Source organism: Lathyrus oleraceus, chromosome 7 (genome assembly GCF_024323335.1).
Source record: "Lathyrus oleraceus cultivar Zhongwan6 chromosome 7, CAAS_Psat_ZW6_1.0, whole genome shotgun sequence".
Lineage (NCBI taxonomy): Eukaryota > Viridiplantae > Streptophyta > Magnoliopsida > Fabales > Fabaceae > Lathyrus > Lathyrus oleraceus.
The window spans coordinates 91,988,587-92,008,435 of record NC_066585.1 but is presented as its reverse complement, the minus strand read 5'-3'; the positions used below and the strand labels follow the sequence as shown (position 1 = coordinate 92,008,435).

General features: G+C 32.8%; 1 protein-coding gene across 1 annotated transcript; it reads right to left on the bottom strand.

The window, feature by feature from the left end:
• Positions 1-13,184: 13,184 nt before the first annotated feature.
• LOC127102198 (uncharacterized) lies at positions 13,185-13,637 on the bottom strand. Its single transcript, XM_051039599.1, has one exon. The coding sequence runs from the start codon at positions 13,635-13,637 to the stop codon at positions 13,185-13,187; it is 453 nt and encodes a 150-aa protein (XP_050895556.1).
• Between the last annotated feature and the right edge of the window lie 6,212 nt (positions 13,638-19,849).

The window sequence follows — 19,849 nt, the reverse complement described above, 5'->3', positions numbered from 1 at the left end:
TCGCTGATGCCTTTAATGTATAGACTCTGTTTGATCTCGTATTGACTCATTCAACTTATGTATCGACTCATTAAAGTTTAGAGTCAATACATTCTGAACTAACTTTCAAAAATTGCATTTTGGCTAAAAGTATGTTTTTACTCATTTCTTTTCTACACATACATATACATATAAATATAGCATTCATACATCATTTTTAAGCATTGAAACCTGAAAGATACAAAGAATTCTCACCATCTTTGACCTCTCTTGACGCAATCATCAACTACACATAATCATTTTTTATTATATGTTGGCAAGAATAGATTGATAAGGTCCAATTTAGGATTTTGTAATTAAATTGGATTGTGATTTTCATTGGGGGTTTCAAAGATAAAATTGTTAGGGTTTTTACTCTAAGATCAAGGGCTTATTTGGAGGTTTTTTCAAAAGACTTGTCAACTTGGATTCAGCTGAGCGAAGGCTTTGAAGAACATGAATTCTTGAAAAGGAGTAGTGGTAACCAGAGGATCAATTGAAAGTCTGAGACAGAGATTTCACAATTTGGATTCAACTGAGTGAAAGCTTTGAAGGATGGAAGGTTCGGTCAAAGGAGTAGCGGTAACCGGGGGATTATATAGGAAATCTTGGGTGACATGATCTATCTAAGATCAAGGGTAGATAAGGAGCTATGATCAACATCAAACATATGGTTTTGGGTTTGAATTTCTACTACTTCTCTTGTAAATTGATATTGTAAAGGTTAATTATAATATCTCAATTCTATTTCGAATTAAGGGCAGACGTATCCATAGTGAGGACAATTGGGGACCTTCCTAAACAAATCTTGGTGTTCTCTCTCTCTCTCTATCTCTATCTATATCTCTCTATCTATCTCTATCTCTCTCTCAAATTTCTTTTTAGATTTTGATCACACTTAGTGTGTAATTTGAATAGTTGAAAATTCTGGCTGTGTTGAAGTGTTTAAATTTGATTGTGTTAAACCATTGCAATCTAAACCATTGAAATTGATTATGTGTAACTTCAACACAAAGAGTATCAAGCTTGGTGTATTACACACCAAGTGTTCGATAAAATTACTACACACCAAGTGTTTGTCAAAATTCCTTTGTCAAGTTTATTTTTACTTCTCATTGAAAGTCGTTTATCTTAAGTGTGCTTTATATTCAAACAAACTATATTGAACGTGTTGATTGGATTTCTCATCTTTAGCATACTTATATTACGATTTGTATGCATATTTGATCCTACCAATAATGGTTTGGATAAACGAGAGTCGATCCAAATTCGTTTCCGCTTTCCATAGAAAAATATTTTTCAAAGCAGAACTTTTATAAGAAATATTTTATTTGGCGATCTATTCAACCCCCCTTCTATATCGTTTCCCTCGTCTATTAAGTGGTATCACGAGCACCAGTTTATCTTATGCTTCAAATTAGCTTATTAGATTATGGCTTCCGAACCAAAGGGGGCGTATAATAAAGCGTCAATTTTCAAAAGCAAAAACTATGGTTATTGGAAGGATTGTATGCTTATTAATATCAATTATGTTGATAGTAATGTATGGAAAGCCATCCAAAATTGTCCATTGAAAAAACTATGACCAATGCGGAAGGTGTTACTATACCTAAACTGAATACAAAATGGAATATGGAAGATGAGAAAAAATGGTCTTGTGATTGGAGGGAAGGGAATATTTTAATCTCCGCTTTAGGAGTTGATGAATATTATCGTGTCTCTCATTGTGAAACCGCTAAAGCTATGTGGGACTCATTACAAGTTGCCCATGAGGGTATGAATGAGGTCAAAAAAGCTCGAATCAACACTTTAAATCAAAAGTTCAAACTCTTTCACATGAAGCATGGTGAAACCATTGCCGGTATGATAAAAAGATTAACTCATCTTATAAACCGTTTGAGTGAACTTGGTAAGCCGGTTTCCAATGATATTGCTACTAACAAACATTTTGAGATGTCTTAATAGGGAATGGCAACCTAAGGTCACCACCATCAATGAAGCCAACAATTTATTGACTTTGGACACTAGAATTTTTTTTGGAAAGCTTGAAGAACATAAACAATAGCTCATCATCTTAGAGAAGCATGGGAAGAATGTTAATAGAGAAAAGAACAAAGAGAAAATGTAGAAAAGAAGTTCATCGCTCTTGTAGCTTCTTGTTCCATGTACTCAACAAAAGAGCATGATGAAAGTGGATCTTGTGATAATGAGAAGTTGTATGATGAGAAAATGGTGTTGTTTGTTAAACAATATGATAACTACATTAAGAGAAACAGAGTAAAGCACTCCGACAAAAATCTCATCAAATTTAGAAGACGAGTTGACTCCTTAATACATGATGAGAATAAGAAAGGAAAGTCAAAGAGTTCATGTTTTAATTGTGGTAAACCCGAACACTACAAGTCGGATTGTCCACAACTTAATAAGGATAAAGGTAAGGGTCGATACAAGAAGTCTAGAAAGACTAGAAGAGCATATATAGCTTGGGAAAGTGATAGTGAAATCTCAAGTGAAGATAGCTCAAGTGAAAGTGATGAAAAGGCAAATCTTTCTCTCACGGCCCATCATAATAAGAAGAAAAAGGTAAATAATTCTAAATATGAACCTATTGATGAAATTTCTCATTATGAATAACAAACTTATTTTGAGAATCTATATGGTGAAGTTGTACATGCTTTTAAAAGGTTGGCTTCAAATAAGAGGATATTTTCATACTATGAAGCTAAGATTTTAGAAACGGAAAAAAGAAATGAGAGCTCTTAAGAAAAACATGTTAGATGCTCAAAAAATAAGATTGAGGATGAGAAACCTTCTTGGTTTGGTTATGAAACTGATCACATTTGGCAAAAAGAGGTTAATACTCTAAAGGCCAAATTGAGCAAGGATTTAGAACTAAAAGTTACTTTCATTATTGATCAAACAAAATTCAAAAGACCTTTATATGAACCACACAGAAAGTATAATTTTGTTACAAAAGAATCTAATAGTGAAAGTCATTCTCATCGTCACTTGACTTGTCACTATTGTTGTAAGAAAGGTTATACCATTGCTAAATACAAATATTGGAAATTTTTGGTTCCTAAAGGTGCATTTCAATGGTTACCTCCAAATGCAACAATATTTCCACTCACCCTCAAGGACCCAATGAAAATTGGGTACCTAGCATTATTGATTGACTTTTTTAGGAAAAATTGACTACTTGGAGAGAGTATGTGATCTTAACAAGGGAAGCTCAAGGAATATAAAAGGTAACACCTCCTTGTTTATTGACTTTGTGGAAAACAAGAAGGATGTTGTGACCTATGAAGTTAACAATATATAAGTGCTAAATCATGAAATAGGTAGTGTAGGTAAATCCCCCTTTCACGACTATCTATGATATTAAAATTACTTGAGGATACTTACTATTATTAAGGTTGAATACATCACTTGTGATGTATTGCATCTGAGAAACGTCAGGAAAGGTTTTTTTTCATGATGCAGATAAATCTTTAGAAGACATACTCAAAGTCACCAAAGATGGATTGATCACTCAAAAATGGTAGAACTTGAGGAGGAGAAAAGATTATCATCAAGTCAAGAGAAGACAAGTCTTATACAACATCTTGGAATCTTTACCAAAAGTGTAACTATACACTTTTAGATGATATTTTTGTCCTACATTTGCGAGATCATCAATACATATAGGTACCAAGTGTATTTTTGAAAACGAATTAGACAAAAACAAGTTGATAACTAAGGGATTTGACCATTGGTTATACGAGTAGAAGAAGTGCAAGTGATTACTTCCTTGGTCTTTCATCCAAAAGGTAGTATTGTTTCACTTCTCTTGTGATTAAGTTTATTATTTTTTTAAAACTACATGTGTTACTTACATACCATGCCTTATGATTATTGCTTATTGTATTCAAAATTGTATGATGCATTTGATGAATGATGAATTTCATATGTGTTCAATTCCAAAATATTCATTGATAACAATTGATTATTTTTAACTTATATGCTTATAGTGACTTTATGTGTTTGAAGTTTCATCTTATGCATTTCATGACCTTAATTACTCTATCATATATTTGAACATAAGACTTATTCATTCTACATGAAGATATCATTTATGCATAAAATTCACCATGTCCATAATGTATGCATTCATCCTAGGTATAGAGAGTGTTCTCATTTATCTAACTCTTTAAATGTATCAACACATAAAGTTAGAGTCAATACATTGCACAAAAATGAAAAGTCTATGTTTGTCTCTGCCTCGAATGTATCGACTCCAAACATGGATGAGTCGATACATCCATTAATTTCCAGCTTCCCTCTTTGTAATGTATCGACTCTATTGTCGAATGGGTTAATACATTGGTGTTGGGCTTCACTCCATCAAGGTTCCGAGGCCCAAGTTGGTCGACCCATTCCCAGTTAAAGACAACTTTCTCTTATTCCTAGATTTGTCAGCAAATATAACACCATCCTGACTGATTTTTCAAACTCCCTAATCTCCTAACTAATCTTATTTACTCATTACCTTTCAACTATTCCTTCTATTCTCAAGACAAGTTTAGTTTTCCAAAATAAATTTACTCTTCATCATTCTCTACAAGACCTGTCTTGATCACTTCTCTAAAATCCATCATTTCCATCTTAATTCTTCAAATTTGAGTGATTGGCTTTCTATTTCCATAGTTTAGGTTTGTGGGTCTTTCAAACTTTAATTAAATTCTTATTACTTTCATTCACACCCATCATCAAACACTTGGTGTGCACAATTTTTACATCAATATCTCATGACCCCTAAGTTAAACAAAGGGAGAAAGGTTGCAGGAACATTTTCCTTAACCCCTGCAAGTGCTTTGTCTCTTTTGCCTCCATCTTGTCTTGATGAATTTGAAAATCATTTAGAAATACGATTGTGGTCAAACAACACGTGTATGACCCTAATGTTGTTAATGAGTTACACATCCCTGAAGTTTTTTATATGATGAAGTTTCAAGAGATCAATAATTGTATGAAAGTCTCAACTGAATACAACGAAGACTTGATTGGAGTCTTTTATGGTTGGATGGAGTCACGAAAAAGGATGTAGGTTTCACTTTAATATGGGCGAGCACACCTACCATGTTACATAAGACACTTGGAAGGAACTATTTGGTTTAACTCCTATGTTCACTCATTGGTATACTTTCAAAGATTATTCTTTTCACCCTAACTTTGAAGTGAGAAGCTAGCTAAAGTATTGCCTCAAAGCTCCCAGAGCAGAAGACCAGTTGGCTAACACATCAACTAGTTATTTAAAGAGGGATCAATGCATCCTTCATTGGGTCATGACTCGCGTGTTACATCCAAGAGAGGGTGGTAACCCACAGTTTGACATTGCCGAAATTCATTTGATGCATATCCTTCAAAACAAAATTCATATGAATTTGGCCAAATTACTTCACTTATAGAATGTTTGTTATTAAGGAATGTAACTAAGGATCTTTCCTTTGTTATGTTTCTATGATTGCTAAGATTTTGAAGCATTTCAATATTGGTGTGGCAAATCTCTTGACCATCTCTCCTGGATCTGCTTAAGAATTTGACTCAAGCACCATGAAGCATATGGGATATCATTGGGATAAGGATCTCAAGGTGTACTTCTACAAGATGAAAGTCTCAGTTAAGGTCATTTATAACTATGATGACCCAACTGAATATGGTATTGCTATGATTGATAAACACCAAGTAGAAGAACCGAATTAGAATGTGGATGCTAACATAGTGGATTCTCAACATGCTAATGAAGATCCTCCTGAATGGCAAGGTTTTGCAAGCTCACATGAAAACTCGCAAGGTTGGGGCCAATGGCAACTAAACTCATGGATCCAACATGGTACTACTTATGTGAACCCATATGATATTGGATCATATGGTGTAGATTCATCCATTCTCACCTTGCTCAAGAACATGTGTGTTGAGCAACGGGAGTGCTACGAAGAGGATTCCCATAGGCGTGTTGAGTTTGAGGCCGATCAAGAGGAGCGTTTCAGGGCTATTTCATGAACATATGATCGATTAAGATGACACCATTCATACCTTTTCTTCATACACTACATAGAAATTCAATGAGATTCGTCATAATATGCTTCAAATCACGATGCAACACAAGTAGGGATTAGTCAGATAATGAATTTGGGCCTGCCTCTAATGAGTGGCTGCATATGAGAAATGATTTGATACATCATGTGAATGGGTCGACTCATTCTTATTTGGGTCGACTAAATATGAAAGACGTTTTTCAAAGATCTGCCACTACCTCTAATCGGTCGATGCAATCGAGGAATGGGTCGATACATTAAGCGAATGGGTCGACTCTTTCGTGTTTGGAGTCGACTCATTCTGATTTTTTTTAACTAATTAGTTGTTGCCTTCAATGTATCGACTATATTTGGTCTCGTATTTACTCATTCAACTTATGTATTTACTCATTCAAGTTTAGAGTCAATACATTCTAAACTAACTTTCAAAAATTGCATTTCGGCTAAAAATATGTTTTTACTCATTTCTTTTCTACACATACACATACATATAAATATGCATTCATGCATCATTTCTAAGCATTGAAACCTGAAATATACAAAGAATTATCATCATCTTCAACCTCTCTTAACGCATTCATCAACTACACATAATCATTTTTTATTGTTTGTTGGAAAGAATAGATTGATAACTCCCAATTTAGGATTGTGTAATCAAATTGGCTTGAGGTTTTCTTTGTTGGTTTCAAGGATAAAACTGTTAGGGTTTTTACTCCAAGATCAAGGGTTGATTTGGAGGTTTTTGCACAAGTCTTGTCAACTTAGATTCAATCAAGCGAATGCATTGAAGAATGGGGGTTCTTGTAAAGGAGTAGCGGTAATCGGAGGATCAATTTAGAGGCTTAGGGCAAGATTTCAGAATTTGGATTCAGCCGTGTGAAAGCTTTGAAGGACAGAAGTTTCGACCAAAGGAGTAGCGGTAACCAGAGGATCATATTGGAGATCATGTGTGACTTGATCTTTCTAAGATCAAGGGTAGAGAAGGAGCTAGGATCAACATCAAACATATGGTTTGGGGTTTGAATTTCTACTACTTATCTTGTAAATTGATATTGCAAAGGTTAATTACAATATCTCAATTCAATTTTGAATTGAGGGCAGACGTACCCATAGTGAGAACAATTGGGGAACTACCTAAACAAATCTTGATGTTCTCTCTCTCTCTCTCTCTCAAATTTCTATTTAGATTTTGATCACACTTAGTGTCTAATTTAAATTGTTGAAAATATTGGTTGTGTTGAAGTGTTTAAAACTGATTGTATTAAACCATTGCAGTTGATTTGTTGTAACTTCAACACAAAGAGAATCAAGCTTGGTGTATTGCACATCGAGTGTTCAATAAAATTACGGCACACCAAGTGTTTGTCAAAATTCCTTTGTCAAGTTTTTTTACTTCTCATTGGAAATCGTTTATCTTAAGTGTGGTTTATATTCAAACAAACTATATTGAATTTGTTGAATGGATCTTGTCATCTTTAGCATACTTTATATTATGGTTTGTACGTATATCCGACCCTACCAGTAACAGTTCGGATAGACGAGAGTCGATCCAAATTCTTTTTCGCTTGCCATAGAAAAATATTTTTTAAATCATAATTTTTATAAGAAATTTTTTATTTGGCGATCTATTCAACCCCCCCTTCTAGATCGTTTCCCTCGTCTAACATTAACTTCCAACTTAAACATCTAGTTAACCCTAACTTCACTTCTAACTAACTTGTTCACTAAGCTATCATAAACCACTCTAACAACCTACTAGAAAACTTATAACTAACTCTAAATTGCCAGCTGCCAACCTACATGTGTCCCTATGCAATTACCAAATTTCCCATGCATTCAATTTCCCACCAAAGTTAGTTTCGAACTTTAAAACACTCTTAACTACCAAACTAGCACACTCATACTTCATATTTTCAATTAAACTTAGTGTAAAACTAACACAAATCCTCCTAAATCCTTCACTCTAACTAACCAAAAGATAACTACTTTTTGAATAATTTTCCACCCTTAATTAATGTGAGCCACATATCACCATCTTGTGGCTACAAATCATTCTCTTCTAACTACTTTCTAACTGATTTTGCCTCCTAAAACCTCTCAAACACTCATCTATATAAACCTAACATTCATCATCATCATGATCCATCATTTTTACCCTAATAAAACTCTATCAAAATTCATTCCTTAACCTCCCCAAACCTCACTCAAAGCTCATCAATCTACCTTTGATCAGAGCTCCAAGTTGAAGCTCTGAATCAATTAAGTATTAGCCCCATCATACAACCTTAATTCAGTTTCCTCATCATCTTCAACACTCAACTCTGTTCATCATCAATCCTAATCTCTACTCTATTCTTATCCTACCAACAATAACACACACTGAAAAAGAGAAAAATCAAAAACAAAAAAAATAAGGTGGAAGAAGGAAATTGAATTGAAAGCAAGGTATTGGGGAGGACATCTACCTAAGAACTTGGCCTTGTTTCTCTGGATTTCTTTAACCATCATCTTCAGCTCACTATGCAACATCCACTAAAACAGATATCTGTTTCATAGGTAAACATGAGCTCCTCAATTTCTTCTTCTTTTCTCTTGATTCTTGATACCATGCTATGATGTTTAGCTTGTTGAACCTTATCCTTCTTCCAATTGTTTGATTGTGCATACAAATAGGGTTTAATTTAAGTTTTTTCCCCTAAGTTAGGGCTCCGTTAGGGTTTTGCGATTGTGAGAGGTTCATGAAGTAATAATAGAGATGAAGGTGATATTTAGAGAGAGGGTGAGGATACGAGTCTAATGATGGTGGTTTGGTCGCGTTCTGGGCTCTGTCGCCGCAGAGGCAATTTCTGGCACGGTGGAGGCGATTTCAGGTGAGTCAGTGGGAAAGAGAGGAGAACAAGGGTTTGAGTTGAGAGTGAGGTTGGAAATGAGGGAGTTCTTCCCCTTCCCTCATTCTGACTTCCTTGCTTGGCCCAAAGAATCGAGGCTCATTGACTGTTACTCTCAATGTACCCCATCTTTTTCTTTCACACCCCTAACTCTTATCAAAACCAATAACAAAAGGCTTGGGCCAACTGAACTATGGGCCTAGTGCTCGATAATACTTCACACCCCTCTTTTAACTCAGGAAGCTTAACATTTTATTTATTTTATTTCTTAATATTTTCATTGTCTATTTAATCCTTTTTTATACATTAATTGATAATTTAGTTATGATTAGGATATAATCTTAACTAATTTTAGGATTAAATTCATAAATCATGAATAAATTTCATAATTAGAATTAATTAGAAAATTAGGGTTTTGTGACATTAATCTTAATTTCTTTTTCTTTTCCCTCTATTAAAAAATCCAAAAAAGTCATGATGATCATTGCTTAAAGTGTTTAACTTATATGAATTGTGGTTGAGCATATTTTTTCATGATCCCTCCATTTTAAAAACCAACTTTTTGATCCCTAAAGTTTACTTCCCTTGGGATTTCCATGGTCCCCCTCCATTTGGCAGACTCATTAATGATGTGACGCATGTGCTAAACATCCACTTCAGTTATAACTTAATATTTTAATTCATGATAATTAATATTTGTATTAAAAAACAATTTTAATTAAAATAATGATTTTAAATGAATTATTATTATTGCCTTTATTAATGAAAGTAAATCAACTTCGTTGCCTCACTGCGTGTGTGCCCTAGCCGTCTTCTTCTTCCTGCCATTATTCAAAATTGATTTCTATTTCCCACATCTTCAATCCTCCTTCTTTGTTTCATTCCCAAACTCTCCTTCCTCATCTTAAAATGTTTGAGAAACTAGTTTCAAAAAGTAGCTACAGAAATCGTTCATTGAGGTACGAATGCCATTGTGGTATTGATGCTTCATTGATGACAACATGGACTGATGCAAACCCAGGATGTCGTTGCTATGGTTGTGGAATATATAAGGTGTGACTTCCTTTATGCTATTTTTGTTGTTCTTCTCGGTTAAGTTATATCGCCACTGAAGCAACTTCATTATACTCCTTTTTTTCCTCCAGATGCAAGGTAACAAGAAATGTAGCCACTTTGTTTGGTCGGATGAAGAAATGAACCCAAGGGAAAAGGAAGTTATTTCATCATCACTGCAGAATTTGAATGATGAGAAACATAATGTAAAAGATTATATCAGGAAAGATTAAGAAATAAAGATAAAGATGAAATTATTGAGGAAGCATTTGAAGCTCAACTGGATGATTACCATTGTTGTGTTAATTGCATATGTTATTTCAAAAATAATGAAATAGGATAGGTCCAATATGTTTGGGTTATATGTTGTAACATGTTTAGCATATGTTGGTTCAGTTGTGTTCCTTTTTGCAACATTGTTGGTTTAAGTTGATAGGTCTAATATGTTGGTTCAGTTGCGTTCCTTTTTGTAACATTGTTTGTGTAACTTGACTTGATAATGAAATGAAATTACAATATGTTGGTTCAATTGCATAATAGTTGAATAACATATCATAATAGTTCATAGCAGATCATAACTTGTTCATAACAGTTGAGTAACCATAACAGTTGAATATTATATCAAAAGATCATAACAGGTCATAACTTGTTCATAACAGTTGAATATTATATCAAAAGATCATAACATATCATATTACAACTTGTTCATACCATATTGGATCCTAACAGACAAAATTACATCAAAAAGACAATGGTTCATAAACATACCATATTGGTTCATAACAGACCAAATTACATAAAAAAAGACCATGGTTCACAAACAGACCATATTGGTACTGAAACCTAACACAACAGACTATAACATAGCATGGATAACTAGGTATTATAAAACAACACTACGTTTAATCTTGAGTAACTTGTCGTGCTTGAGAACACTGTCTAATCTCAACCTAGTTTTTACTTAACTTTTTGACCTTCTTTGCTTTGTTTCCACCCTTAATGTTCTTTTCCTTCTTCGCTTTGTCTCCACCCTTAATGGTCTTTGCCTTCTTTGCTTTGTTTCCTCCCTTTGGTATTTCTCTATCAGCAGCTCTTTTACCCTTGCAACTTATCTTGTTATGTTCCATTTCTCCACACTTCTTACAAGTAACAGTTGCAAGTCTCCTTGAAAGCACATGAGGGTTATTTGGTTCATCATTTGCCTTGTTTCTCAATTTCTTTGGACGTCCAATTGCTCGTCTCATAGCAGGAGGATAAATTGGCACATGATCAACTATAGGCCACAATTATGGTCCATTTGTTGGAAATACAATATTTGAGTAAGTCTTCTCAAAAGTTGACTTCCCAAAAAATTCATAAATACAATCAACAATACAAATCATACAAACTAAAGAATTCAAAATGCATATGAATTATACCTGTAATACTCAACCACAAAACTTCCAGGTTGTTTTGTGATGTTCCAAATGCATGTGATTACATGACAACAAGATATTCCAGACAAATCCCACTTTCTACATGAACATGTTTCACTTTTAAGATTCACACAGTAGGTCTCAATCCCATTGGTCACACCAAAAATTGAAAGATCATCATCTCCATGCCATGTTGGAGTCCATCCTTGTGCATGTTTCTTATTCTTCTTAATTACCAGCTGGATTCTAGGACATATAACTCCATCATACCCTTGTAACAACTCCTTTTGTTTTGTGATCCTATTTGTTATATAATGTTTGACTCCCTTCAATAAAGTGATTATTGGCTTGTCTCTATGCTCCAATATTGCCCTGTTAAAAGCCTCACACATAATGCTTTCTTGCATATCACACTTTGTATATGTCTTGAAATATGATTTGGTCCATAGTTGTGCTGGGGTATCCATCATGTCCTTCTATGCACTTTCATTCAATTATTTCATTCTATGCATTGCTTTTTCCCACATTGGTATTGTAGTTACCCTAGTTGCTACCGACATCACCTCCTTTAGCTCCAAACAAGGGTATTTCTTCTTCCAATTACCATATAGATGCTTGACATAAAGTCTCTGCTCCACATGGGCATTGATGCCTTGAATTGCAGGAACCAGCCCCTGTCACATATAAGAAGGCAAAGAAAATGACACAAGACAACATAAGATATTATACATGACATAGAAAGGCAAAGAAAATGACATAAGACGATATACCTTATGTTGGTCAGAAATAAAGGCATATGCTCTTTGATTGAATGCACTTAAATCCTCCAGTAGAAGGTGTAAGAACCATTCCCATGAATCTTTGGTCTCAACTTCAACCACTACATATGCAATTGGAAAGATTTGGTTGTTACCATCCCTGTCTATTGCAAACATTAGTTTTCCACCATACCCCCCATTCAAAAAGCAAGCATGCAATCCAATGAGTGGCTTACATGTCTTGGCAAAGTCTGCCTTGCAAGCCTCTAAGCATATATAAATCCTTTCAAATACATGGATGCCTTTGCTCTCAGCATATTGTATATACACAATGCTCTTAGGATTTGACTTTAACAACTCTTCAGCATAACTCCTCAAATGATTAAATTAATCAAAACCAGCACCTTAAATCAAATCCATGGCCTTCTTTTTTGCCATATATGCTTGTATCTTATGAAATTTTCACTCCTCGCCTCTCAAGAGATTTAGCCATGAGACCTGTTGGCTTAATATAAGGACTATGCCTTAGGACATTTGCAATTTTTTGGCAAGGCAAGTAGTCTTAACATTCCTATTATGTGTAGTTCTATGACATGTATGGTCATCAACATAACTAATAATTTGCCAATATTGTTGCCCAATCCTTTTACTAATCCTTAGCTAGAAACAACCAACCACACACCTAATTACCATCCTTTTGGCATCATTCTTCTTAATGAACATATTTTTCTGATTTTCCATTCCATACTCTTTGATAGCATCTCTTATCATCTCTTTGTTTGTAAACATCATTCCCAATTGAAACTCACTACCCTCACCATTCTTATAAGTTATAAACTTTACTACATCTTCATTATCCTCACTCCTAGGAGGCATATATAAATGATCAGAATCATCACACTCCTCATGTTACATAGCAACTGCCTATTTGCTTCCACTAGCCTCACCTAAAGTTTCAGGAGGGAGTACTTTAGTCTAATTCATCTCACCAGAATCTTCACTAGCCCCATTAATTTCATCACTATCAATATACTCACTAAACTCACTTGCAACATAATCATCGTCATTCAATTCAGCTTGTTCATTATTAACTTCAATATTAGCTTCATTGACATTATGATCACTAACATTAGGCTCATTGACTTCAACTTCAGGCTCACTAACATTTGGCTCATTGAATTCAACTTCAGGCTCACTAACATTAGGCTCATTGACTTCAGCTTCAGGCTCACTAATATTAGGCTTATTGACTTCAACTTCAGGCTCACTGACATCAACATTACCCTCAGTAACATTACCCTCATCCTCATTCACTTCAGCATTAGGTTGACTAAAACTAGTACGTTGTACCTCATCCTCATCAATGTAGTTTTCTATTTCACTTGGACCCAAAATCACATGGGGGGTCAGATACTCTGTGATCCACATATGCATCCATCACCTCGTGTCCTACAACATCTTTGGAAAACTGCAGCACATCTTTATCATTATTCAATGGTCTAAGACCACGTGCAAAGCTAAAGACAAGGTTCCAATACCACAAACATTTTATGTCTACATAACCCTCACTTTTAATCAATCTTTCCACATCCATGTATGACATGAAATACACATCACATCGCCAATTCATCTCAGTTACCTCTCCACCAACATACCACTTAACCTAACCTTATTAGCTTGAGTTGGCCTGAAAATTATTGATAACAAAAAAACATTAACATCAGACTAAGTTTGCATTCAGTGGGACCACAAAAGAATATTAAACAAAACATGATGGACCACAACAACACATTAAACAAAACATGGTGACATGGATGTAAACAAGAAACAACTAAGGGACCACAACAAAATAGCTGAAAAGGATAATGGACGACATGAATATCACAAAAAACAAAACAACTGTGAATCCCAGAAAGATAGAGAAGAAAACATACCTTAAACAAAAGTTCACTTGCCCACTAGTTATCTTCGCAAATTTCAGATCTTCGTGTTTGTTGTTTCGATCAGTGTGCTTGAGTGAATTTAGGGTTTCTTTGTGATCTTCTTCAGATAGTGAAAGGGGAAATGCAATTAGGGTTCAATAGATTTTTGGATTTCTGGAAATGTAATGTTGCTATTTTTACAATGTTAAAAACTAAATTAATTTTTTAAAAATAAATTACAATTATTTTGTAAAATGAATTATATTTTAATATCATTAAATAAAAAAAGGTGACATGGATGTCCAACGTGTGCGCCACATCATTAATGAGTCTGCCAAATGAAGGGGGGACCATGGAAATCTCAAGGGAAGTAAACTTTAGGGACCAAAAAGTTGGTTTTTAAAATGGAGGGACTAAATTTAAAAAAAATTAAAAATAGGGGATCGTAAGTGCATTTAAGCCTTGATTAAATTGTATTTGATCAGTTAATTAAATTAATGACTTCAGGATATTTTAGTTAATCCTTTAGGTTAATTGAATGATAAAAAAACCCTAGGGTTACATTTCCTACTTGCAAAACATGGAATACATGCATGATAATTTTAGGATTATCACCCTTTTGATACATTAGTGCATCTTGCTTTGTTATCCCACTTATGTTTGGTTCACTTATTCAATTTAAGACCAAAACCTCTTTTTTTTCAAATAAACTAAAATACTTAACAAATACGATGCGAATTGCGCATCATGAGCCTTAAGAAATGGAGAAGAATAAGATGGTGTATTTCTATCCTTATTCTGAATATCTTTGGATACGAGACGCATGACCCAGTTGTTCAAAGTATTCACTTACAACCATAGACTTTAGTGCAATTCAAATCAAGGCAAAATTTTATAATAAAAGGAAGAAAAAGGAGGAGGGTGTAGACTCTCTCTCCCTTGATGATTCAGACACTGTTGTAGAGCTCCATGTATGAATATCCGTCTTCAGACTAAAATCAATCACAATCAATATCAAAAACATTCCATAATCATTCTCTATTGGTTTGAATACAACTCCTCTTGGTTTTGACACTCATACTCTTCCTTTATCTTGTTTGCCTTCTTAATCCCCTGATTTAGGCAAACTCTCTTCCTTTTTCCCGTTTACCTTGTTAATCCCATGATTTAGGAAAACTCTCATTCCTTTTCTTGTTTGCCTTGTTAATGCCTTGGTTTAGGCAAACTCTTATTCTTCTTCCCGTTTTCCTTGTTAATCTCCGGTTTAGGTGAATCTTTACAATTCTTTGACCTTGGTTCAGACACCACCTTTATAATTCTTTGTCATTGGTTCAGACACCACCTTTGCAATTCTTTGTCCTTGGTTCAGACACCACCTTTACAATTATTTATCCTTGGTTCAAGCCAAACAACAATTTGTTTTCACAAAAGAACTATTATAATCCACTCTTTAGCAGTCAGACTAACAACTTAGAGCGTCTGAGCCAAGATCAAACAACTAATGAAAAACCACTTCTAGGATACGATTATAACATCGTTCCCTAACATCAACAAACAAACAAACATTTTTCTACCTTACAAACTACGGAGCTCTAATTTTCTCATTCCACTATGAGAATACGTAGGCACGGGATTTTGAAATCTTGGCGAGCACATTAATTAAAAACTTGTGTTTTTTCCTCTTAATTAAAATTAATCGCAAGTAACATTTAGATAATAACACCCATATGCGCAAAGAATAATCAAAACGGTTTTCGTTGAGTATATGTGAGGGGTGCTCATACCTTCCCATTGCATAACCGACTTCCTTACTATTTTCTCTTTTCTTTGGATTTTATTGAGATTTTTCCTTTCTCTTAGAATAAATAAAATTTAGTGGCGAATCTGTTGTATTTCGAGCATGTGATACGCTCGGGTATTTTTTGTAGCACGACATCATGCATATTTGATCATCCATAACTTAATCAATTTTAGAAGTTTCTTCATTCCTTTATCACTTGATCGTGTCTTCATCATCTTGATTGTCTTCATCAAAACATTATCATAAAACTTGTCATTAAATGAATCAGGAACCAAATACCCTCACCCATTAATAACCGGTCCAATCAGGGACAGAGCCATGAAGAAGTAAGTGTGGGTTAGTGTCCCCACTATCTTTTAATACTTGTTTATAATTAGTACTATTTTTTTACATTGATACATACATTTTAATTAAAACATGTATATGTATATGTTATTTTATATTAAATGCAAGTTTAATTAATCTAAAATAAAGACTATTACACGATCCATTCAGTAAAAATGGTACAATTTTTAACATCTCTTTAATATTATTATTTTGTAGTTCTCTTTAATTATATAATAATAATATTATATTTTATTATATTAAAATTTAAAAGTTTAAAATTATAGCAGTATCAATTTTTTTATATAAAGTTTAAAATTTGCATATTGTCATGAGAGTTATATTTAAAATTGCTAAAATTTTAATTGTTGATAATTTTTGCGAATATAAATATCTTCAGAATTTAATGTGGAATTTTGTCTCAAAATATTATATTTTCACTTTTTTTAAATCTCAAATAATTATAATTTTTGAATATTAATATAATATATATTATTTATTAAATTTTACTTTACATGTGTTAACTATAATTAAAAAAATATATTTTGATAAATAATATTAATTTTGTTATTAAATATAACTATTTTATAAAAAATTAGACAAAACTTAAATGTAATATTTAAATTTAAATAAAAAAAATATTTATATAAATTATCCCCTCTATTAAAGAATTCTAGCTCCTTAATGGGTCCAATACTTGTCCAATTCTTAAAACATTGTCGTCACTTTTAAAATTTTATTTGAATTCAAAACAAGTAAAATATATACAAATTATCTAATTTATTTATAATAAAAAATAGTTTAGATCCTAAATCTTTTGTGACTGGTCTGCTCAGACCCAGAGTCTGACCCTAATAACACTAATATATATATATATATATATATATATATATATATATATATATATATATATATATATATATATATATATATATATATATATATATATATATATATATATATATATATATATATATATATATATATATATATATATTGCCACCATTAATCAGCATTTCTATATGGTCACTGTGATGTCTCCCCTTTACACAAATAAAAAGTTATGTTTCTTTACCTTATTTTATTCCTCTTTAGACTATGAAGTGATTGTATATTCTACTACGTGCTATTATGGAAATTGATTAGGTATACCGTTAGTTTTCATAATTAATTTAGTCATAATCTTTACTTTCCATCAGCATTGTCATTAATCATAGACATTAATAGAGAAATTTATTAAGTGTCTAGTTAATTGGAAATTAAGAGACAAAGAAACCCCACAGATTAGAAAATCACATGGTATTTCCATACACAAAACTACTAAAATCCTTATCAGAAAATGATTGAAGAAGCTCCATTAATGTTGGTTATCTATTTCACTCATTAATGCATTGTTTCCTTTTTTTTTTTGCATAACTAAATTAAAAATAGGGATAATGTTTGATGAATTATTGATTGATACTATAAACTAATTTTAAATTAAATATAAGAGGTGTAGTATCAACCACTTTATATATACATGTAGTTGAAAAAAAGCTATGTGCATGGAAGAGATTTATTCTATCAAGTCATGGGAAAAAGCTCAATTATCAGGTTTTATATGCGACTTAAATTAATTTTACAAATTCTATAGAAGTTTAGATATTTATAAGAAATTATAATAGATCATGGTTTTCATGAACATAAAGAAGAGAAAAATGTATGATCACATAGAGTTTTTACAATATGTTTTGAAAGTTTTCTAATTTTTTTATTATAAAAGATAAGTTTAGTAATTTTAATGAGATTAAAAATGGTGGTGGTGTTAACGTCTCAAGGAAAAATAAATTATACTTGAGTGAGTGAGTAGTATGTGTGATATATAAGATGTAGTAATATTTTTTTTCTGTGTATTAAGATAATTTTTATTGATAATAGTATTAGAGTTAGGTTCGGTTTACGAGGGAACATGAAATATATTGGTAGTTTATTTGATTCAATCAATAAAAAAAATGTTAACTAACCTTTTATTTAAGTTAATTAGGGTAACTAATTAGTTTCTAAAATTAGTTAGTTTTTAATTTATTGTTAGTGTTATAATAGTTGATTCATTCTTAAAATTGAATCTTGCATTGTAATTTCAAGTAAATAAAAATTTGGAAAGCTTGGAACACTTTGCTCAAGCTTAACTATTTTCTGTGTTTATTAGTTTTACATTCTTCTTTTTTTTTCTTCAATTTCGGTCAACCAATCATCAAGACTCCATTCTTGAATGTGTGCCTTTTTGTTTTAAATATTAACACATTGATGCGGTGAGCATGGATCATTCATGCCTTCAATAAAACTTGAGATTGAGAATTCATCGGGTTGAATAATTTTGGTTTATGGTGTTTGTAGATGCAGACCCTTCTTGTTCAACATAGTTTGTTAAAAATGTTGAAAGGTAGATAACATGGATGTAGCATTAACAGATAATGAGAAGACAATGATGATCGAGAAAGTCCATAGTGTAATTATCTTGAGCCTCAGTGATAAAGTTCTGAGACAAGTTTCAAAGGAAAAGACTGTTGCATGGATTAGGGTCAAGCTTGAAGGTTTGTGCATGACAAAATCCTTAGTAAATCGTCTTTATCTGAATCAAGCTTTATGTTCTTTTAAGATGAATGAAGATAAATCTTTAATAGAACAGTTGTATATGTTTAACAAATTAATTATTGATTTGAAAAATATTGATGTTAATATTGATTATAAGGACCAAACCTTGTTGATGTTGTGTGCTTTATCAAAGTCACATACATACTTTAAAAAAAATATGTTGTATCGAAGAGAATTCTTGAGTTTTGAAGAGGTGTAAGTTGCTCTGCATTCTAAGGATTTGAGTTAGAGAAAGGAGCATAAGTCTTCAGCTGTGGGTAAAAGATTGTCTATGAAAGGAAAATATTGAAAGAAAGATAGAAAAAATGATAAAAAGAAAGCTAAATCACAACAAAATACTCATGGTGATGATTTCCTTACTATAATATGTTATTATTTTAAGAAGGAATGTGTGTCATTATTCGCAGAAAAGCACGGGTGAGAAGAAGGATAATGGTAATACAACCATTGTCCAAGATGGATATGAATCTTCTCATGCCTCATGCCTTGTGCGATCAAGATGGAGGATCAGTATTGCTGGAAAACAACAACGCATGTAAGATTTATGGTATTTGATCTATAAGATTCAAGTTTCATGATGAAATTGTGAATCTTATAATTGGTGTTAGGTATGTACGTACCTGATCTTAAGAGAAATTTAATTTCTCTTGGTGAACTTAATAAGAAAAGATATGTGTTCATAAGTAAATAAGTTGTTCTAAAAATCATTAAGGGATCAAAGAAATTCATGAGAGGCACTACGAGAAAATGTCTTGTATTATCTTAAAGCTGAAACTGTTATTGGTTTAGCAGCTACATCATCTACAAAGTCCTTTACAAAGACTGAGTTATGGAACATGAGACTTGGTCATGTCATTGAAAGGGCCTAATTGAATTAGGAAGCAAAACATGTTATGTGGTGATAAGGTTAAGAAGCTGGGATTTTATGAACCTTGTGTGTTTGACAAATCTTATAGAGC